The 23,244-nt window shown below is 37.9% G+C and overlaps 1 protein-coding gene and 1 long non-coding RNA gene across 2 annotated transcripts in view; both read left to right on the top strand.

The window, feature by feature from the left end:
- LOC117498007 overlaps positions 1 to 23,244 on the top strand; it is a 141,306-nt gene that overhangs the window by 98,771 nt on the left and 19,291 nt on the right. The window contains exons 14-27 of the mRNA XM_034150053.1: positions 674 to 925; positions 1,043 to 1,303; positions 1,494 to 1,796; positions 2,328 to 2,591; positions 2,898 to 3,142; positions 3,662 to 3,672; positions 3,901 to 3,989; positions 5,601 to 5,657; positions 5,768 to 5,800; positions 10,121 to 10,423; positions 12,263 to 12,526; positions 12,800 to 13,063; positions 13,582 to 13,701; positions 13,826 to 13,841. Coding sequence (XP_034005944.1) covers positions 674 to 925; positions 1,043 to 1,303; positions 1,494 to 1,796; positions 2,328 to 2,591; positions 2,898 to 3,142; positions 3,662 to 3,672; positions 3,901 to 3,989; positions 5,601 to 5,657; positions 5,768 to 5,800; positions 10,121 to 10,423; positions 12,263 to 12,526; positions 12,800 to 13,063; positions 13,582 to 13,701; positions 13,826 to 13,841 — 2,482 coding nt within the window. The remainder of the gene's footprint in view (positions 1 to 673; positions 926 to 1,042; positions 1,304 to 1,493; positions 1,797 to 2,327; positions 2,592 to 2,897; positions 3,143 to 3,661; positions 3,673 to 3,900; positions 3,990 to 5,600; positions 5,658 to 5,767; positions 5,801 to 10,120; positions 10,424 to 12,262; positions 12,527 to 12,799; positions 13,064 to 13,581; positions 13,702 to 13,825; positions 13,842 to 23,244) is intronic.
- On the top strand, positions 4,290 to 4,754 carry LOC117498069. Its single transcript, XR_004557529.1, has 3 exons — positions 4,290 to 4,329; positions 4,487 to 4,575; positions 4,672 to 4,754. It is a non-coding gene; the product is annotated as an uncharacterized LOC117498069 (long non-coding RNA).

The raw sequence follows: 23,244 nt of genomic DNA, 5'->3' as shown, positions 1-23,244 counted from the left end.
TCTTCATAACTGGGAGTATGTGTTTGTACTAATGTGGTATTAATTGAGCTGTTTTACTATAATAAAGGATAATTTGTGTTACACAGACAGAAACGTGATCCTGGAAAGTCCTGCGTCCACTTTGTTTGAAGGAGAATCAGTGACTCTGCGCTGTCGGCATCATACTCAGAGAGAGGAGAATGCTGCCTTCTACAGAGACGGATCATTGATCACAACAGACAGAAACCACCAGTCACAATTAATGGCAAAAAACACCGTTCAAGTAATGTCAGACGGGAGAGCTTACAGTTGTACATTTGGCGATGAAGAATCTGAACCAATAAAACTGTAGTTTTCATACATAAAAGCTTCAGACATTTAGTAAACCCAAAATGAAACAGAATGATAATATCTGCATTATCTTAGAAACACTGGACACTAAACAAAGAAAAAAAGGCTTTTTACATTTACATGTTTCAACACTAGGTTCATTTAAATAATTACTTCAGTGGTTAGAAATAGAAATATAAGCATAGTTATTTCTCTATATTTTCATTATAGCATACACAGTGATTGAATATTACTAAGATATAAGATATGTTATACATTTGTATTATTTTTCAAGCTAGGCTTATTTACAGGGACAATAACTAACATTTTGTAAACATTTGTACCTTTATTCTACATTAAAAAGCAAAACCAAAGGCCCGGCTGAGATACATATTTCCAGGAGGGGGCAATGTGACTCTAACTTGCTCTGTAGGACCATCATCAGCTTCTGGTTGGAGATACTTCTGGTACAAAAAAGAGAAAACCTCTGAACCCCTGAAGACACAAGATGTTTTCCTCACAAGTGACCAAATCAGTGTCTCACGAGGAGGCATCTACTGGTGCAGAGGAGGAAGAGGAGACCCTGTTTACTACACAGAGTACAGCGATGCAGTCGTTAATTAAAACATCTAATATTATGTCATACAGAAAACAAATGATGTATTTGACATTAAAATTATATGTTTTATGTCTAACATGGCCTTTGTTTTTGGTGCTCATTGATGGTTAACAGTCACAAACAGGACTGTTGTGACCCTGCAACCCAACTGGCCTCAAATATACTCTCGAGAAACATTCACTCTTACATGTGAAATTGAGGATGGAGGAAACTATGAGTGGGAGTTTTCTTGGAGGACACCCGGATCAAACACACCTCAGAAATCTCACCTTGCTCCTTCATCAAGAAATGGGAAATACCAGTGTGTGGGCAGACTGAAAGGTGAAATGTCTTACACGCTGTGGAGTGATGTTTTCACATTGACAGTATCTAACGGTAAGTCATACATCATCAGTTTACTTTTTTTTGCTGTAAATACAAATATAATTGTATTTTGTTATTATATTAAGGACAGTTAACCTTTGAATGTGATTTACAGGTTTGTAGAAAATATGTAGGATGCAAGGAGTGGATGTTACCCACCAATTATAAATCATAATTTTATCATTAAATCACTTTCCAACAGACACACCTCAGCCTGTCCTCACTGTGTCTCCATCATGGCCGAGTCCTGGAGCCTCAGTAACTCTGAACTGCAGGGTTGATCATCCTTCTGCTGGCTGGAGCTTCTACTGGTATAAGGCTGTTCCCCAAAAGTCAGGCAACTCCTACAGCTATGAGCTGCTACCTGGCAGCGAGAATGGGACTGAACAGTATCTCTTCATCATTGATGGACAAACACACACAGCAGGATATGTGTGCAGAGCAGGAAGAGGAGATCCAGTGTTTTACAGTTGGAACAGCAAACCTGTGTTTGTCTGGTCTGGAGGTCAGTATGATTTGACTTTTCCATTCTTGCAAAATGGTAGGAATTCACTTATTTTGGGAACTTTTCCTTCACACAAGCATCAGGTCAATGTAAGCTGTGGTTCAGGTTTGAAGGACTGATACTTTCTATTGTTCCTTCTTTACATCCATCCATTCTTCTCCTTCTCTCAATAGCTCTGTTCTTTTTTTTTGTTTTCGCTTTCATATATGTTCTTTCTTAGATCCTTCTTTCTTTCTTGTTCTACAGGTATGCCCCATAAACCTTTAAATGGAGGACTCCATTTATTTTTGGGTGTTGGGATATTTTGGATATGCCTTTTTGTTATGTTCTACATAAAAGTTCCCCAATGTTACAAACAACTCCAAATTCTTTACATTCAGCAATTCACTCAAAAATTCGCAAAATAATATTTACATGCTTTAATTAGTCACTCACTCTTTATTGTTGATTAAATGCTTCTTGTTTTTTTTTAACGTTCAAGTTACCTTCAATATACATAAATGGTTTGTTTTTCCCCTTTGTGTGTTTCAGATATTAACTCAGTAGCGTCTCTCACAGTGAGTCCTGACAGTGTGCAGCACTTCACCAAAACCTCTGTGTCACTGAGCTGTGAGGGAAACTCCACTGAGTGGAGAGTGATGAGGTTTTATGATTCTGACAACCTTTATCCCTGTTATATCTGGGGGACAATGACTGGATCCACATGCAAAATAACCAGTAGCTGGTTTATTGGAGTGTTCTGGTGTGAGTCTGAAACAGGACAGTTCAGTAATGCAGTCAACATCACAATGAAGTGTGAGTTTTATTTATTTAAAATGTTTGTTTTTGAAGTATTATATTATTTTTGTAATGTGAAGGTGACACGCATTAGCCAAAATACTCTTCAAAGTGAGTTAAAACTTTATAAAAAGGTTTAATTTGCAAAGTGAACTCCAGGGTTACTTCTCTCAATGATCAACGATAATATACTATGTGTTTTATTTTCCTCATACATCTACCTGACATTTCAGCTTCTGCCAGACTAGACCAGTTGTGCCTAAATGTATTAAATCTGCAAAAGCTGATTTCTCTGACAAAGCCTTCATATTTATTTTATTTCAGATGATGATATTATCCTGGTGAGCCCTGTCCGTCCTGTGGCTGAGGGACTTCCTGTCATTCTTAGCTGCAAGTTCAAGACAGAAACTGCTCTTTATGATGTGGATTTCTATAAAAATGACGAACTCATCCAGAACGATACCAGAAGGGAGCTGACCATCTCTGCAGTGTCAAAGTCAGATGAAGGCTTTTATAAATGTAAACAGAGACATTCACCACACGGTTTGCAGAAGTGGACGTCACCGAGAGTTGGTTCTCAGTAAAATGTGAGTATGATAAAAAACAGTTTCCTCTTTTTGAGATGTGTTGCTCAGTCAGAGCTAAAAAACACAGTTAATACTGAATTCAAAGTTGTGTTTCCTCTGAATTATACATTTGGTTTTTGTAAAATAAATATATTTTTCCAGTTCTGTATTCAGTCTTAAAACATTCATATGACCATGATTACATGAGCAGCATTGAAAATACAAATCAGTAAAATGTAAGATATAAGATTAAAAAAAAACTTCCTTTTTTGTAAGCTGTGTTACAGCCTGAGATATAGGAAGCTTAGTTTATTCTGAATTAAACTGTGTTTGAATTAAAAAAGGTTTTATAAAGTTAATCCATTACAGGAAAGTGTTAGAGATATAATATTAATAAAGATTACTTATATTAGCAGCGTCCGGGCCTGGAAAAGACTGTCAATTTCCCATTCTTCTGATCGTTGGGCTGCTTTGTGGAGTTTTACTGATTATTCTCCTGCTGCTGTTCCTGTATTTATACAGAAAGTCAAAAGGTGAGATCATTTTCTTCTGATATAAGATTGACTCTAATGTAATCACACGTACTGTTTTGACAGTAGGATACTTTCGCAATGCAAAATAATATAGTATTACTCTTTTTTGTAACAGATTCATGCTATAGCAGGTTGTTAAACACTATTTTATTTTTATTATGAACATGACAGCAGTAATATGTTCCTTAATAAATCCACTTCATTTACTACATGTGTTTTGCCCACCAGATCTCAGAGGACCAATCAGGGCCCTGCTACAGACCACATGATCAACCAGGACGAAACTAACCAAAGAGAAAATGCTTCTGTTCTTCAGGGTCAGCCTGAATCCTTAATACGTTTTGAATTGAATGTTAACGTTATTAACCGAGTAGCATTTCCATTTCTCATTAGTTGTTTTAAAAAATGTAGGAGTTCATATAGAGGGATTTTAATATATATATGGTTTGATTTTGATTACTCTTCAGATAATGCCTGTCTCTATGAAACAATCAAAGGCCCTGAAGAACCTGCAAATGGTACAGTATAGTAAATATAAATACTGGAATATGACAATTCAAGGTTCACTCTTTTAAATATAAAATACATTTTATATTTCAGAAGAATCCAGGGATGCAACATATTCTGTGCTCGATCTCAAAAACATTTCTAAGAAGGGTGAGCATTTGATTTCTATGTGAATCACCAAGACAAATTCCTTCTATCAAACTATCACTGTACCCTCTTGTGGGGAAAATGTATACCAGTACATTTTCATTGCTAACTGGGGGGAATACTGTAAAATAATAAATAATAATAATCTCTTAATTCATAGGGAAGTCAAGTCCTGCACCAGCGGATGAAACTGTTTATTCTGAACTCAAACCAGGAACATTTCTTGGTAAAAATGCAGCGTAACATCATGTACATTTTGGGATTAATCACTCAATATATTTCCTATTATGTCATGAAACACCCTTTTTTAAAGTGTAATTTCTTTCTTCCTTGGTTTTCTTCCAGATCAAACAATGTCTTCTGTAAGGACAAGATGAATGGAAACAATATACCAAAACGAAACCTTTGTTTATTAAACCTTATTTACAGCTTTGTTCTCCATTGATCAGACAGTATTTTGTACAGTTAATGTAATAGCAAATCATTGAAAGGAAATGCATCATATGGCTTTAATCTAGGTTTAAAGGTCTAGGTCTAAGCTTTGTTTTCCATCAATAAACTTTATTTACTTAAGTGCTTCTCCTTGATTATTCTTTTCACAAGGTGTTTAATTTGTTTCATCATCTTCCCTCTTATTTTGGGGATCCAGTACAGTCATGCTTTGAGGAGACAGAAGGAATTTAGAGGTGCAAGAGCTGAGATGTGACCAAAAATGTGTCACTTTGAATCATCGGCCCTTGTTATTACTATAGTGATGAAGCAGTAGACACATCTAATATTAGAGGTTTACAAGATGGCTATTTTACCAAAAAAACCTGACTTTTGCCTTATGTTTTTAGACTAATGCAGGATAAATGATCAGAATTACAATTGCAATAAAGGTCAGGTAACGAATGAAAAGAGGTTAAATCATTCTGCAGTTTTCCCGATGAACCATCTAACTGTTGGCGTTAAATATATCTGCCTGTGAAACACAAGTATAATACTGCCATCCATTTTACTTAGATATGAGTTTAGCAAAAATGACTATTTACTCTGCCTTTTTAAAGTGGGATCTTGGTCGAGAGTGAAGTTAAAATGTATCTGCATGGCATGAGCATGAAGTAGTCATGCCAATGTAAAACAGGAAGGAAAGAGAGACTAGTTATTCTCAGGAAATCTGTAAAATACCAATGAGCTCATGTCTACATCAGATCCGATTTCCTCCCACAGTGCTCTGTTAGTCTTCCTCAATTTTGTTCAAGTGTTAAAGTGGACGTATGTGTAAGGGATAGAGTCAGTGTTCGATGTGAAGATGGGACACACTTTGCTCTGCGTGCTGGGGTTATTCTGTGAGTACTTTTCCAGTTTTAATTACCATTGATACAACTTTTTAAATGCCTGAGGTTATGATATATTTGTCAGTTTGATAATGTCTGATGTAGTTTCAAATGTATTTCAGTGCTCAATTTACTTTACCGTGGACAAGCTCAAGGTAATTATACAATTCTCTTTGTTTTTGTATACTTACTCAACACAAATCTACCTATGTAACCCTCCAAACAACATTGGTTTGGTCAATGTATAATACATATTTTGACAAAAAGAAAACTTTATGTATAGTGGAGGAAATAAGTATCTGATCCCTAGCAGATATAGTAAGTTTGCCCACCTACAAATAAATTAACAGTCTATCATTTTAATGGTAGGTTTATTTTAACAATTTGAGTAAGAATATCAAAAAGAAAATCCAGAAATTGACATTATATAAAAGATAAACATTGATTTGCATGTAACTGTGGGAAATAAGTACTTGATCCCCTTGCAAAACACGTCTTAGTACTTGGTGGAGAAACCCTTGTTGGACACACAGAGGTCAGACGCTTCTTGTAGTTGGTCACCAGGCTTGTGAACATCTCAGGAAGGAGTCTGGTCCACTCCTCTCTGAAGATCCTCTCCAAATCCTTAACGTTTTTAGGCTGATGCTTGGCATCTCGAAGCTTCAGCTCCCTCCACATATTTTCTATGGGATTAAGGTCCAGAGACTGGCTAGGCCCCTCCATCACCTAAGTGTGCTTTTTGGCCGTATGTTAACCTGTTAAGCACTGAGCCTGTTTTTCAGGTCTCAGGCTCGAAAATGACATTCCCAGAACAAATGACCATATCTTCCCTTCTAAAAGGGTTAAATTAATAATCTTTATTCTCAAAGTAATGATAAACCTGTGAGTTGGATGTAGAAAAGTCAGAATCAATATAGATGTTTTTTATTTTAAAGAAAATTCAGATTTTACATAGTAAAAAACTGTAAATTATAGTGTCCGTCCAAAAATTATTTTTGACTTATAGTGAAAACTACCCTTGGATGATGGGTTAGTAGACTAAAAGCTTTAGGAATCCAAAGTACAACATATAATAAGTACCCTGTATCAAGATTGATGCAAAACAAGTGAAATTTGACCTTTTTAGAGAGATTTAGCAAAAATGGAATCGAGGGAAAGTTCTATACACACCAACACGTTAACAAATAAGGAGTGAGAGTGACGCGTGACCAAAACCGGAAGCTGCATACACTCTGGTGGCTACCATTAGCAGCACATTTTTTCGCTCCGATTTTTACATAAAAATGGAATTATGGATTATAAATAATTTCTTCAAAGGCACAGGTAGGTTAACCTATGGATCAACAGTTGTAGCCTTTTTTTTTTCGTTTTAATGCCATTGAACACGTCTTTTGATCAGATTGACAGCTACGGTGAGACGATCTCCTGTAAAAGCTCCGTAAAGGTACGTGTTGTGATGTCTGTGTTTGCTTCCCCTGTCGCAAGTTCGGATCGCTCAGTGATGATACTATAACTAAATAATCTGTGGAGTCTCAGCTTTAATCGGATATATTGTATGTGCAGCTCCGATAAGTAATAAGGGTATCTTTATCTTGAGTTGTGTGCTAAAGTGGGTTAGCATTTTTTCGCTTAGTGCTAATTCAGAGGTTTGGTACTACCCTTGTGTTTTGTTTTGGTAAAAATGGTTCATATCTTCAGTTAGCTGAGATTCTTCCCGTTAATCTGGTGCTACACATTAATAGTTTCATAAATGTTAAGAAGCCCTGAGACATTGTCTCAAAAAAAAACGATGGGAGGGGTCCAATGGGGGGACCATTGTCCTTAACCTGTTACGCACCGCCCCCCCGGTACCGGGCGGATAAACGCGTCATTTGCAGGAAACAACGTCTAAGGAATCTTAATATTTAATAAACTATGAATGTTTTATATCCATGTAACGGGAAGAAACTCAGCTAACTGATCTTTTTAATTTTTTTTCTCCAAAAAAACCCCACAATGCTCACACTCAGCCTCTGAATTAGCCACGAGCAAAAAAATGTAACCTATCACTGCACCTAAACTCACTCATACTCCCTTATTACTTATCCTAGATGCACAGCCAACCCCTCGATTAGCATCTCCTGGAGACATAGAATCGTTTGGTGCCCACCTCAACACTCAGTGATAAACATTTGCGACGCTATAAACGAAAGCGTACATCAGAACATGTGGAGCTAGGTAGCTAGAAACGCTAACATGGCTTACCTTGGTCAAAACTGGTCTTCAATGGCATTAAAACGATAAAAAACGATGCTGCAGTTAATCCATAGGTTAATCCAATGTGTCTGTGTCCTCTTTGAAATGATTTCTGATAATCCATAAGCAATAAAACTGCTTTTTCGTTTCCAAATGTCAGAGCGAGAGATCGCTTCACTCTGGTGCAAACCTGCATGCGCGCAGCCCCCACCTTTTCTCTTCACAACGTGTGTGTGTGGGGGCCTCCCCCTTCGATTCTATTGGCTCTAACGGTCAGAAAGAGGTGTCAACCATCCAAATCGACCAAGGGGGGCCAGAGATATGGGAAAAAAAACATTTTCACCCAAATCACCTCAGAGGTGGAGTGGTTTTGGCTAAACCTCTCTAAAAAGGTCAAATGTCACTTGTTTTGCATCAATCTTGATACAGGGTACTTATTATATGTTGTACTTTGGATTCCTAAAGCTTTTAGTCTACTAACCCATCATCCAAGTGTAGTTTTCACTATAAGTAAAAAAGAATTTTTGGACGGACACTATAATTTACAGTTTTTTACAATGTAACATCTAAATTTCCTTTAAAATAAAAAACATCTATATTGAGAAATTATTCATATAACCCTTTTAGAAGTTAAGTTGTAGTCATTTGTTTTGGGCATGTCATTTTCGAGCCTGAAACATGAAAAACAGGCTTGGTGCTTAACAGTTTAAGAGGTTAAGGTTTAATGTCGTGCTGAAAGACCCATCCATGACCCATTTTCAGTGTCCTGGCTGAGGGAAGGAGGCTTTCGGCCAATATTTCACGGTACATGGCCCCGTACATCCTGTCCTCGATGCAGGGGAGTCGTCCTGTCCCCTTAGCAGAGAAGCATCCCCAAAGCATATTTCCACCTCCATACTTGACGGGGGGGGGGGGGGGGGGGGGGGTTATAGTCAGCATCTCTCCTCCTCCAAACAAGGCGTGTCGAGTTGATGCAAAAGATTGCAATTTTGGTTGCAATCTGACCACATCATCTTCTCCCAAGCCTTTTTTTTATTGATTCAGATGTTCATTGTCGAACTTCAGACGGGCCTTTCATGTTCTTCCTGAGCAGGGAACCTCGCAGGCACTGCAGGATTTGATCCATTATGGTGTAGTGTGTTACCAATAGTTTTCTTGGTGACTGTGGTCCCAGCTGCCTTGAGATCATTAACAAGTTCCTCCCGTGTAGTTCTTGGCTGATCCCTCACCTTTCTCATGATCATCAATACCTCACAGGGCGAGATCTTGTGTGGAGCTCCAGACCGACGGCGATTGATGCCCATTTTATTTTTCTTCTATTTCTGAATAATCGCACCAACAGTTGTCTCCTTCTCACCAAGCTGCTTTCTGATGGTCTTGTAGCCAATTCCAGCCTTCTGCAGGTCTACAATCTTGTCCCTGAGGTCCTTAGACAGTTCTTTAGTCTTGCCCATGGTGGAGAGGTTGGAATCTGATTGATTGATTCTGTGGACAGGTGTCTTTTATACAGGTAACAAGTTGATATTAGGAGTACTTTTTTAAAGTAAGAAGACTGATGTAACCGGTCTGTGAGAGCCAGAATTCTTGTTGGTTGCAAGGGGATCAAATACTTATTTCCCACAGTTAAATGCAAATACATTTTTATCTTTTATATAATGTCAATTTCTGGATTTTCTTTTTGATATTCTGTGTCTCATTAGTAAAATAAACCTACCATTAAAATTATAGACTGTTAATTTCTTTTTAAGTGGGTAAACTTACAAAATCGGCAAGGGATCAAATACTTATTTCTGCCACTGTATATAATCAGTAAATTATTTTTATGTTTTAACGTTTGAACAGCTCCACTGATACTGTAAAGGCAGGTGATGTATGCTTTACAATCCTGTGCTTTTAGGTTATCACAAAAATAAGAACAAAAAGACAGACAGGGATCAGCTTCTTACATAAAAGCATTTACATAAAGATAATGCTTTACCAACAAAACTTGTTATACTTTATAATCTGCGACAAATGGATTGTTTTCACATTGACAGTATCTGAGAGTAAGTCATTTATCATCAGTTGACTTTTTTTGCTCTATATAAAATAAAAACTAGTATTTTGGTTTATATTTAAGGACAGTTCACCCTTAAATTTGCTTCGTTTTCTACGTTTGTAGAAAATATGTAGGATCCAAGAAGTGCATGTAACCCACCAATTATACATCATAACGTTATCATTAAATCACTTTCCAACAGACACACCTAAGCCTGTCCTCACTGTGTCTCCACCATGGCCGAGTCCTGGAGCCTCAGTAACTCTGAACTGCAGTGTTGATCATCCTTCTGCTGGCTGGAGCTTCTACTGGTATAAGGCTGTTCCCAAAAAGTCAAACAACTCCTACAGCTATGAGCTGCTACCTGGCAGCGAGAATGGGACTGAACAGGATCTCTTCATCATTGATGGACAAACACACACAGCAGGATATGTTTGCAGAGCTGCAAGAGAAGATCGAGTGTTTTACAGTTCGTACAGCAAACCTGCGTTTGTCTGGTCTGGAGGTCAGTATGTGGTTCCTTTTATTATTTCTCTATTTATTTATTTTTATATATATTTATATACCAAATATCATGGCCATTTAAATTGAACAGAGTTTGAATTAAGTTTGTTTTGACCTTTCCATTATTCGAACTTACCTTAAAGGTGGGGTAGGTAAGTTTGAGAAACCGGCTCGAGATACACTTTTTGTTATATTCCATGGAATGCTCTTAACATCCCGATAATAATGAATATCTTAAGTGCTTTGACAAAAAATCCATTAAAAAATGTCATCTGTGGAAGCCGTAGTACTGTGCACAAACTTATCTCGTGCCCTCATTGGTCATGTGCGCGTTCGTGTGTGTTGGAGGAGGGGCTCTGTAAGGAAGTGGCAGATTTGTTCCGGCTGTGTATTTTCAAATTCTAGCACACTCGAGCTGGTTTCTCCAAAATTACCTACCCCACCTTTACCTGTTGAATGCTTTTATCTCTTAATCTCTTCCGTTGGGAATATGTCTTAATTTGTTAAGCCCCAAGCCTGTTTTTCAGGTCTCAGGCTCGAAAATGACATTTCCAGAACAAATGACAATAATTTCCCTTCTAAAAGGGGTAAATTAATAATCTTTTTTCTCAAAGCAATGATAAACCTGTGAGTTGGATGAAGAAAAGACAGAATCAATATAGATTTATTTTATTTTAAAGTAAGTTCAGATTGAACATAGATAAAAAATTATAGTGTCCGTTAAAAAATAAACCATTACTTATAGTGAAAGCAACCATTGAATGATGGGATAGTAGACTAAAAGCTTTAGGAATCCAAACTATAACATATAATAAGTACCCTGTATCAAGATAGATGCAAAACAAGTGACATTTGACCTTTTTAGAGAGGTTTAGCAAAAAAAAACCCACCTCTGGGGTCATTTGGGTGGAAATGGGTGTATTTTTATTATAGAATCGAAGGGGAATTACCACATACACACACACGTTACCATTGAGAAGTGAGAGCTATGCGCACGCAGTTTGCCCAAAGCAAAACCTATCTTATGCTCTGAAATCTGAACTCTGAAAACTAGGTTTATTGCTGATGGATTATCAGAAATAATTTCAAAGTGACACAGACACATTGGATTAACCTATGGATTAACCTTCAGCAGCGTTTTTATCGTTTTAATGCCATTGAAGACAACTTTTGATCAGAAAACAACAAAGGTAAGACATATTGCTGTGTTGGCTACCTAATGCTACATGGTGTGATGTCTGTGTTAGCTTCTCATGTCGCAAGTTCGGATCGGTCAGTAATTATACTAATATCTGTAGAATTTGTGGAATCTCAGCTTGCTAATCGATATCTTGTTTGTGCAGATACGATAAGTAATAAGCAGGGGTGCACATAACTGGTAAGCAGGTACGCATGCGCGGCAACAATCTGAAATGCGTACCGTCACTTGTGTCACGAAGCGCATTTGCGTACCGACGTACTTGTGAAGCTTTTCCAGAAGGCGGTTAGATCACAGGACGACAGAGTCGGTCTCCGTGTGCACAAACAGGGCTGCTGTTAACGTCTGTACAGCAGCCCTGCGCTAAAACAGCTGATCACAACGTTCACGAAGCTCTGTACTCCACTACCGCCCCCCCCCCCCTCCGTTGACAATCGCGAATATTTTGGATATGCCTTTTGGTTATGTTTTACATAAAAGTTACCCAATGGTACAAACAACTCCAAATTCTTTACATTCAGCAATCCTCTTCATATTCATTACATGATTTAATATGACACTCGCTCTTTTTTTTAATGTTCAAGTTGGCTTTAAACCTGCAATAAACATAAATGCTTTGTTTGTCACCTTTATGTGTTTCAGATTTGAATTCAGTAGCGTCTCTCACAGTGAGTCCTGAGAGTGTGCAGCACTTCACCAGAACGTCTGTGTCACTGAGCTGTGAGGGAAACTCCACTGAGTGGAGAGTGATGAAGTTTTATGAACCTCGTAACCTTTATCCCTGTTCTATCTGGGGGGCAATGATTGGATCCACATGCAAAATAACCAGGAGACGGGTTAGTGGAGTGTTCTGGTGTGAGTCTGAAACAGGACAGTTCAGTAATGCAGTCAACATCACAATGGAGAGTGAGTTTTCATTATTTAAAATATTAAAATTTCTGAAGTATTATGTTGTTTTGAAATGTGAAGGTGAAGTTAAAACTTTATAAAAAAGGCTAATTTGCGAATTCAATTCCAGGGTCACTCCTCTGAAAGATCACAGTTAATATTCTATGTGTTTTATTGTTTCTTTCATCTACCTGTTTTTAGCTTCTGCCAGACTAGACCAGTTGTGCCTAAATGTATTAAATCTGCAAAAGCTAATTGCTCTGACAAAGCCTTCTTATTCTTTTATTTCAGATAGTGAAATGATCCTGGTGAGTCCTGTCCGTCCTGTGGCTGAGGGACTTCCTGTCACTCTTAGCTGCAAGTTAAATAATGAAGCTGCTCTTTATAATGTGGATTTCTATAAAAATGACAAACTCATCCAGAACGATACCAGAAGGGAACTGACAATCTCTGCAGTGTCAAAGTCAGACGAAGGCTTTTATAAATGTAAACGGAGAGATTCAGCACGTGGTTTGCAGAAGTGGACGTCACCAGAGAGTTGGTTTTCAGTAAAATGTGAGTATGATAAAAACAGGTTCCTCTTTTTGAGATGTGTTGCTGAGTCAGAGCTAAAAAAGACAGTTATTACTTCATTCAAAGTTGTTTTAGTTTTCTCTACATTATTATATTTTACAATTTAGTTTTTATTATACAATTTAGTTTTTGTAAGAGACATTTTTTTTTCCAGTTCTGTATTCAGTCTTAAAACATTCATATGACCATGATTACATGAGCAGCATTGAAAATACAAGATATGTGAACAGGGATTTATAGTGTATTTTGTGAATTTGTTCCAATAAGTGTGTAAATATTTATGATTTATGTGTAAGTGTATTTGTATAGTTGTGTATATTCCATAGATGTACATGTATGTGTCAATGTGTGAACATAGGTTTTTAATAAATGTTTTAATTGTCATTGTTTATTTATCTTAGAGATTTCTGAGGCTTGGTCCGACCTTGAAGCTCTGTTTCTGTGAAGTGCTTTGAGGAAAGTGTTATATAAAAAATATTAATGAAGGTTATTTATATTAGCAGCTTCTCGGCCTGGAAGAGCCTCTCAATTTCCCGTCCTGTTGACTGTTGGGCTGCTTTGTGGAGTTTTACTGATAATTCTCCCGCTGCTGTTCCTGTATCGCTACAGAAAATCCAAAGGTCAGAACCTTTTCATCTGATATCAAATGAATTAAACTATAATTACTAAAAATCACAGATTGCATGTACCGGAAACCTTTGCAATTCAAAAACAATGTAACTAAGTTTTTCTTGTATTCAACAGATTCAGTCTTCATCAGGTCGGTACAACCCTCTTTTATCTCATTTTGAACATTACAGTTGTATGTTAAACTCAATCCACTTCATTATCTTCATGTGTATGTCCGACAAGATCTCAGAGCACCAATCAGGGCCCTGCTACAGTCCACATGATCAACCAGGATGAAATTCAAAACATGCCAGAATATTCTACTCTCCTCCATGGTCAGCCCTTGTCCGGCTTAATCATATGATTTATTTTTGAACTCTCAGCCTTAATTGTGATTAAAATGATTGGTGTAACCGTGGTTGATTTTCACTTCTCTGTAGGTGATCGTTGTCTCTATGAAACAATCGGAGGGTCTGTAGAAGCTGGAAATGGTACAGTATTTAATTTGTGTTTAACATGGAGTAATACAAATACTACATGCAATGGTTGATATGCTTTTGTAGGCCAGCAGTGTCTAAATAAAGAACAGGAATGTCCTTTGATACATTATTTTTAATCCTTCTAACAGGTGCCAGTAATGAACCAGAAGAAAGCCTTTACATAAACGTGGCTGCAGGTAAAGTCACGTAAAAACACTAATACATATACACATACATATACTAAAAGCTTTTATAATGTGCTTTGCTGCTTGCCAGTTTCAGCAATGATCAAATCCACCAAATAAAGCTTTTACACTTTTTGTGCATTTTCATGTCTTTCTTATATACAGCATGTTGTTTTCCAGACATGTTTTGGTTTAATGAAACATTACTTAAAACATCTTAATTGATAAATGGCAGATGTACATATTTTCACACACAAATTAGTTGGCATTAACATACATTGTTGTATTTAAAAATAGTACCATGAGCAGAAATGACCCAATGACAATAACTCATTTTGGTTTTCTTCCAGATCAATAAAGACATCCTCATGGACAGAACCAATGGAGCGGATAAAAACATGAAAAACAACATCCTTGTTTCAGCAATTGAGTGTATTTGCTGCTTTTGTGTAAATAGCGCACAGCCTTTTTTAATAACGGCCTTTCTAGGAACATGCTAAATGCTTTGCAATTCTGTATACTTCCTTTCTTTGTACTTATATTTAGTGTAAGACATTGTACTACAACCTTATCTGTTACATGTCTGATTCAGATCATTTGGCTCTAACCTCGTTGTACATTTGGTGATATTAGAGCCAGATACTAATATATGCAGTATGGACACATGCTTTAGCACTGTAGATGCACACAGTGGACACACAAATATATTATTAACAAAACCCTTATGCAATTATACCTGCATGTACTGTTCAGTGAATGATTCTTACTAGATGCTACCACAGGGTGCCAACACATGATCTAATGCCTTTAATTTATCTGCAGAAGTAGTCTCTTGCAAAAGCCAAAACATCTGAAGTCACAGCGCCACCAATAGGTCAAACAAGATGTTCAGATTCAAAGGAACTGAAGCACACACCTTTTGTACAGTGTATTTGTTTCCTTTCAGATTGTTGGGGCACTTTTTTGTTCTTTATTAATAAAAGTAATTTAGATTATTTTACCATCTCATCTTTAATAATACAAACGTTCTGTATTGTGTTAAGCAGAGTATCCAATATACCTAAAACAAGATGGAATTTCTCCCCAATAGAAAACCAACAACCCACAAGTATTATCTTTATTTCATGCTTCCAATGCAATCAAAGCAGTAAAGCCTGTCCAGGAAGAAAACAAGGCAGAACATTTTGTATTTTTCAAACATGTTATTGTCATTAAAATTTTAAAATGGTAACTTTGTTCCTACATTGTCCATGGATAAACATACAGTATTCTCTATGTAAAGAGATAGAAGAAGGGAATCTACTGACGCACTACAGCCAACATTAGTTTGTCCAATTTATGTAAGTATGTTTTACTGAGAATATTCAATGTTATTTTTTCTCCAGTCACTGTGCAGTTATATTTGAAGTTTTCTTTCGATATATGACCATAAGGTGGTGTCAAACTACTTTATCTGATACTTTACCTACTCTACACAAATAGTCCTTCTGAAGTCTGGTACCAGGGTCTGATGTCATGTAAATGTAACTCCTAACTAATAACTAAACAATTGACTGCTTACGGTTCACTTCCTTAGCTTTGCACTGATGCATGGAAGTGGAAGCTTTTAATTTTGACTTCCCACCACATTTAAAACTTCACAACTACTGAAGTGTTGTGGTATTTATTTATTTTGATCATTATTATGACATTAAGTCATCTATGTACAACTGTTGTGATACGATGTTGCACCTAAACAAAAAATATTGTCTGTATTTAAATGATTTATTTATTAATAATGATATAGATATGGAATTATGCCCCCTTAAAGTAGATAGAGTCTATCTCGAGGAGGGGGCTGGACTTTGTCTCTCTTCACATTCACTTCTGGTAAAGAGACTATGAGAGACTTCCTGTGGGTGAGGTTGTTTCTAAACTTAAACTTGAATTCCTCCAGAACACACCAGCACTGCAGTTCAACTATTTGGTTAAAGCTGTTACACACATTTTCATAAGAAATATTGGTGAGAAGGCCCATCGATTATAAAGTGAGTATGACGCCTGCAATTGTATCTCCTTCTTAAATCTGTATGCACTTTTTCTAGAAAGACTTCATGCAGCAGTCTTTAGAGAAGCATCAATAATTACTGACCATTTGTGCAGAAGCACACGCCCACAGGATGATCTTATCTACATCAGGAAGGATATTTTAATACCTTATCTCTGTTCATCATTACAGGATGCCTAAACCAAGGTGCAAACAAATGTGCTGTGTTAAAAGCTGTTCAGTTGTGTGAGCTTTGCCTAAAAGGAAAGGAAGCCCAGGCCGTGTAAAGAAGTAAAACAAAACGTCCTTTTCCAATATTACATTGCATTTGTTTCTCTGTAGTTCCTGATTTCTCTTGATATGCTGCAGTTTCGATCTTTCTATTTACACAAAGTAGAAGAATTTCTCACAAGCAGAGGATCAGATTATCAGTGTTGGATGTGAAGATGGGACACACTTTGCTCTCTCTACTGGGGTTTTTCTGTGAGTACTTTTAATGTTTTAATTGCCATTGATCCAACTTTTTAAATGCCTGATATTATGATATGTTTGATTTCTGTCAGTTTGATAATGTCTGATGTAGTTTCATACTTATTTCAGTGCTGAATTCACTTTATCGTGGACAAGCTCAAGGTAATAAAAAATGTTTCTTTCTTTTTGTTTACCAACTATAGTAAAATCTACCTATGTAACTCTCCACACAACAACCACTTTTTTGTGTGTTCCGTTTTGTCAATGTATTATAAATGTTTTGACAAAAAGAAAACACACTTTACTTTATGTATCTTGTGATTTTTTCTAGATGCTGTGCTGACCATTGAGCCAAACTGGACAACTTTTTTTTCTGGAGAGTCTGTTACCTTCAAGTGTGACATCACAGGAGACAGATACAGCGACTGGTTTTACTCAATCCAAAGGAATGGTGGAGGATTTCTCCCTTACGGCAAATATGAGAACAATACATTATCCCTTCTATATACAGGCGACAGTGGTGAATACCAATGTTTTTTTCATCAGACGGGATCAACAAAGGAAAGCAATACAATCTATCTAACTGTATCAGGTAAGTGATCAAAGTAATACCACCATGACCAAGTTCAATACAAACTATTTATTTTAATTAATGAGCAATGTTGATATGAACACGCAGTTTGGACAAGTTCTAATATATAATCTGTAAATTATTATAATATTTTAACGTTTGAACAGCTCCACTGATGCTGTATACTGTAGGCAGGTGATATATACAATCCTGTGCTTTGTGTTTTCACAAAATCAAGAGTACTAAAATAAGAACAAAAAGACAGACAGGGATCAGCTTCTTACATCAAAGCATTTACATAAAGATAATACTTTACCAACAAACCTTGTTATACTTTATTAATTGTGACAAATTATGAAGAAAGACCAATATATTCTAGAAATTAATCCACCTTAATGTGCTTAACAGTAATTAATCAAACAGTTCAGGTACAAATGTATTCCTATTTCATGAAATGTGAAAATGTATTCTTCATAACTGAATCAAATCAAATCAAATCAAATCAGGTTTTATTTATAAAGCACATTTAAAAGCGATTTTTGGTCGAGCCAAAGTGCTGTACATGTAATAAAAACACAATACTACAAAACACAATAAACGACAATAAATTACAACAGATATATCTTAAAAAACAAAATAAGAATAAAACACACGGAAAAGTCAGGAGTCATGCTCCGCTCTAACTAGAAAGCCAGAGAGAAGAAGTGTGTTTTTAGTTTTGATTTAAAAACCCCTAGGGTCTGGGCCGACCTCACATGGAGGGGCAAAGTGTTCCAGAGCCTAGGGCCAGCTGCTGCGAAGGCTCTGTGCCCTCGGGTTTTTAGCCTGGTCTTGGGCACTACCAGCAGCAGCTGGTCAGCAGACCTTAAAGCTCTGGCTGGGGTGTAGCGCTGGAGCAGTTCAGTTATATAGGCCGGAGCCAGCCCATTTAGGGCTTTAAAAACAAATAAAAGGATTTTAAAATCAATTCTGAACCGAACTGGAAGCCAGTGTAGTGAGGCCAGAATAGGGGTGATGTGGTCGCGCTTTTTGTGACCAGTCAGCAAACGTGCAGCAGCGTTTTGGACTAGCTGTAAGCGTTTGATTGAGTCCTGGTCCATACCCACATACAGAGCGTTACAATAGTCCAGTCTCGAGGTTACAAAGGCGTTAATAACCCTTTCTAAGTCTTTAAAAGATAAATACGACTTGGTTTTGGCCAATAGTCTTATTTTAAAAAAGCAGGATTTTACTATGGTGCTGACCTGCTTGTCGAATTTAAAAGTGCTGGTGAAGGTCACTCCAAGGTTCATGACCGAGGGGAGGATGTTTTTTTTGATAGAGCCCAGAATATCAACCGGAGAGGATGGAGGTTGCGGTCCAAAAAAGATGACCTCGGTCTTGCTCTCGTTGAGGTTGAGGAAGTTTTTGCTCAGCCAGGATTTTATCTCTGCTAAGCAGTCCATCAGCTGCTGTAGTGAGTGTGTGACATTTGCTTTGAGAGGCAGATAGATCTGTACATCGTCGGCGTAGCAGTGGAAGGGAATGTTATGTTTTGTGAGTATTGAACCTAGGGGCAGTATGTACAGTAGAAAAAGGATGGGGCCCAGAATCGAGCCTTGGGGAACCCCACAGGTAAGAGGGGCTTTTGCAGAGGAGAAGGCACCTAGCTGTACCGAGAAGCTACGGTCTGTCAGGTAGGACCTGAACCATGCAAGGGCAGAGCCTGTGATGCCAGCGGACTGTTCAAGCCGTGACAGCAGGATGCTATGGTCCACAGTGTCAAAGGCAGCTGTCAGGTCTAACAGCACCAAGACAGCTGTGTTACCTGAGTCGGCGGCTAGGAGCAGATCATTGTTTCAGTGCTGTGCATGGGTTTGAAGCCAGACTGGAACTTTTCATGGATTCCATGCGTGGTTAAAAAAGACTGCAGCTGGGCGTAGACTACTCGCTCCAGGGCTTTTGATAAAAAAGGTAGCTGGGAGATGGGCCTAACATTTGCGAGAATGGAGGGGTCGAGATTTTTCTTTTTAAGGAGTGGCTTAACCACGGCATGTTTGAAGACAGCTGGGACACATCCTGAGGTAAGAGAGGTGTTTAAAAGTAATAAAATACTTGCTCCAACTGAATCAAAAACATCCCTGAGAAGGCGAGAGGGAATGCTGTCTGAGGTGCAGTTTGTCGGCCGCAGGTGCTTGACTACATCCGAGAGAGAAGAGAGGGATACAGGGTCAAAGTGGTCGAGGACAGCAGGGCACAGAAAAGGAGCAGGATCTGGGATAGCACTAGTGTGGGCTAGCCTAAGAGCAGATACTTTTTCAATAAAAAATGTAAGAAACTTATCACAGAGAGTAGTCGATGGGACAATAGAAGAAACATCACAGGGATTAATGATAGAGTTGAGGACATTAAAAAGAACCTGAGGTTTATGGCTGTTTTTGGAGATTAACAGAGAAATGTGCTCTGTTTTGGCTGCTTTGACTGCCGTCTGGTAGTCAGAAAGGCAAGCACGAAGGATTTCTAGGGAGACATGGAGTTTATCCTTTTTCCATTTTCTCTCTGCACGCCTGCAAGCGCGTCTGAGATCACGAGTACAGTCATTGAGCCACGGCTCTGATAGAACTTTGGTGCGTCTAAGCGTAAAAGGAGCAACATAATCCAGTATTAGTGTACATGTCGAATCAAACATGGAGATAAGCTCATCAGCATTAAAAGCACAGTTCACATCTAATTTACAGATCGGAGAAGCATTAAAAGCATCAGAGAACTGTGAGGCAGTCAAGGGGTTAATCGAACGCAGACGACGCGCAGGGGCACGTGATTCGACTCCTGCGGAAGGGATGGAGGTTGTAAACAGAACCGGTAAATGGTCTGAGATACGCGTTGCTGCACATATTTCATCCACAGATACAGACAGTCCAAACGATAATACTAAGTCCAAAGTGTGTCCTTTTTCGTGAACTGAAAGTATTTGTTTGTACTAATGTGGTATTAATTGAGCTGTTATACTATTATAATGAATCATTTGTGTTACACAGACAGAAACGTGATCCTGGAAAGTCCTGCGTCCACTTTGTTTGAAGGAGAATCAGTGACTCTGCTCTGTCGGCATCATACTCAGAGAGAGGAGAATGCTGCCTTCTACAGAGACGGATCATTGATCACAACAGACAGAAACCACCAGTCACCATTAATGGCAAAAAACACCGTTCAAGTAATGTCAGACGGGAGCTCTTACAGTTGTAAATTTGGCGATGAAGAATCTGAACCAATAAAACTGAGACCTGAACGTAAGTAGTTTTCATACCTAAAAGCTTCAGACATTTAGTAATGCCAAAATGAAACAGTATGAAAATATCTGCATCGTCTTAGAAACACTGGACTTTTTAAACTTCATCCCGTTTTATGTTTCTACACAAGGTTAATTTAGTGGTTATAAATAGAAATATAAGCATAGTTATTTCTCTATATTTTCATTGTACACAGTGATTGAATATTACTAGAGTGCTGGATAAGATATATTATCCATTTGTATTATTTGTCAAGCTAAGCTTATTTACAGGGACAATAACTAACATTTTGTAAACATTTGTACCTTTATTCTACATTAAACAGCAAAACCAAAGGCCCTGCTGAGATACATATTTCCAGGAGGGGGCAATGTGACTCTAACTTGCTCTGTAGGACCATCATCAGCTTCTGGTTGGAGATACTTCTGGTACAAAAAAGAGAAAACCTCTGAACCCCTGAAGACACAAGATGTTGTTTTCCTCACAAATGACCAAATCAGTGTCTCACGAGGAGGCGTCTACTGGTGCAGAGGAGGAAGAGGAAACCCTGTTTACTACACAGAGTACAGCGATGCAGTCGGTAATTAAAACATCTAATATTATGTCACACAGAAAAACAAATTATGTATTTGACACAAAAAATGCTATATTTCATGTCTAACATTGCCTTTGTTTTTGGTGCTCATTGATGGTTAACAGTCACAAACAGGGCTGTTGTGACCCTGCAACCCAACTGGCCTCAAATATACTCTCGAGAAACCTTCACTCTTACATGTGAAATTGAGGATGGAGGAGACTATGAGTGGGAGTTTTTTTGGACGACACCCTGGTCAGAAACACCTCAGAAATCTCACCTTGCTCCTTCATCAAGAAATGGGAAATACCAGTGTGTGGGCAGACTGAAAGGTGAAATGTTTTACACGCTGTGGAGTGATGTCTTCACATTGACAGTATCTAACGGTAAGTCATACATCATCAGTTTACTTTTTTTGCTGTAAATACAAATATTATTTTATTTTGTTGTATGTAGGATGCAAGGAGTGTTTGTTACCCACCAAATATAAATCATAAGTTTATCATTAAATCACTTTCCAACAGACACACCTCTGCCTGTCCTCACTGTGTCTCCATCATGGCCGAGTCCTGGAGCCTCAGTAACTCTGAACTGCAGGGTTGATCATCCTTCTGCTGGCTGGAGCTTCTACTGGTATAAGGCTGTTCCTAAACTGTCAGACGACTCCTACAGCTATGAGCTGCTACCTGGCAGTGAGAATGGGACTGAACAGCATCTCTTCATCATTGATGGACAAACACACACAGCAGGATATGTGTGCAGAGCAGGAAGAGGAGATCCAGTGTTTTACAGTTCGTACAGCAAACCTGTGTTTGTCTGGTCTGGAGGTCAGTATGATTTGACTTTTCCATTATTGCAAAATGGTAGGAATTTCCTTATTTTGGGAACTTTTCCTTCACACAAGGATCAGGTCAATGTAAGCTGTGGTACAGGTTTGAAGGCCTGATACTTTCTATTGTTCCTTCTTTACATCCATCCATTCTTCTCATTCTCTCCATAGCTTTGTTCTTTTTTTTGTATTAGCTTTCATATATGTTCTTTCTTTGATCCTTCTTTCTTTCTTGTTCTATGCCCCCTAAACCTTTAAATGGAGGACTATGTTGGGATATTTTGGATATGCCTTTTGGTTATGTTCTACATAAAAGTTCCCCAATGTTACAAACAACTCCAAATTCTTTACATTCAGCAATTCACTCAAAAATTTGCAAAATAATATTTACATGCTTTAATTAGACACTCACTCTTTATTGTTGATTAAATGCTTCTTGTTTTTTTAACGTTCAAGTTGCCTTCAATAAAAATAAATGCTTTGTTTGTCCCCTTTGTGTGTTTCAGATATTAACTCAGCAGCGTCTCTCACAGTGAGTCCTGACAGTGTGCAGCACTTCACCAAAACGTCTGTGTCACTGAGCTGTGAGGGAAACTCCACTGAGTGGAGAGTGATGAAGTTTTCACAACCTGACAACCTTCTTCCCTGTTCTATCTGGGGGACAATGACTGGATCCACATGCACAATAACCAGAAGATGGGTTAGCGGAGTGTTCTGGTGTGAGTCTGAAACAGGACAGTTCAGTAATGCAGTCAACATCACTAAAGATGGTGAGTTTTAATTATTTAAAATATTTGTTTCTGAAGTATTATGTTGTTTTGAAATGTGAAGGGGACAAGCATTAGCCAAACGTCTCTTCAAATTAGTAAAACTTTATAAAAAAGGCCAAGTGATTTCCATGGTTACTTCTCTCAATGATCAAAGATAATATTCTGTGTTTTATTGTTCTCATACATCTACCTGACATTTCAGCTTCTGCCAGACTAGACCAGTTGTGCATAAACATATTAAATCTGCAAAAGCTGATGTCTCTGACAAAGCCTTTATATTCTTTGACTTGTTTTCAGATGATGAAATTATCCTGGTGAGTCCTGTCCGTCCTGTGGCTGAGGGACTTCCTGTCACTCTTAGCTGCAAGTTCAAGACAGAA

This window comes from Trematomus bernacchii, unplaced genomic scaffold (genome assembly GCF_902827165.1).
Source record: "Trematomus bernacchii unplaced genomic scaffold, fTreBer1.1, whole genome shotgun sequence".
NCBI classification, from domain to species: Eukaryota; Metazoa; Chordata; class Actinopteri; order Perciformes; family Nototheniidae; genus Trematomus; species Trematomus bernacchii.
The sequence above is the reverse complement of the archived record's forward strand: the minus strand, read 5'-3'. Positions and strand labels throughout refer to the sequence as shown.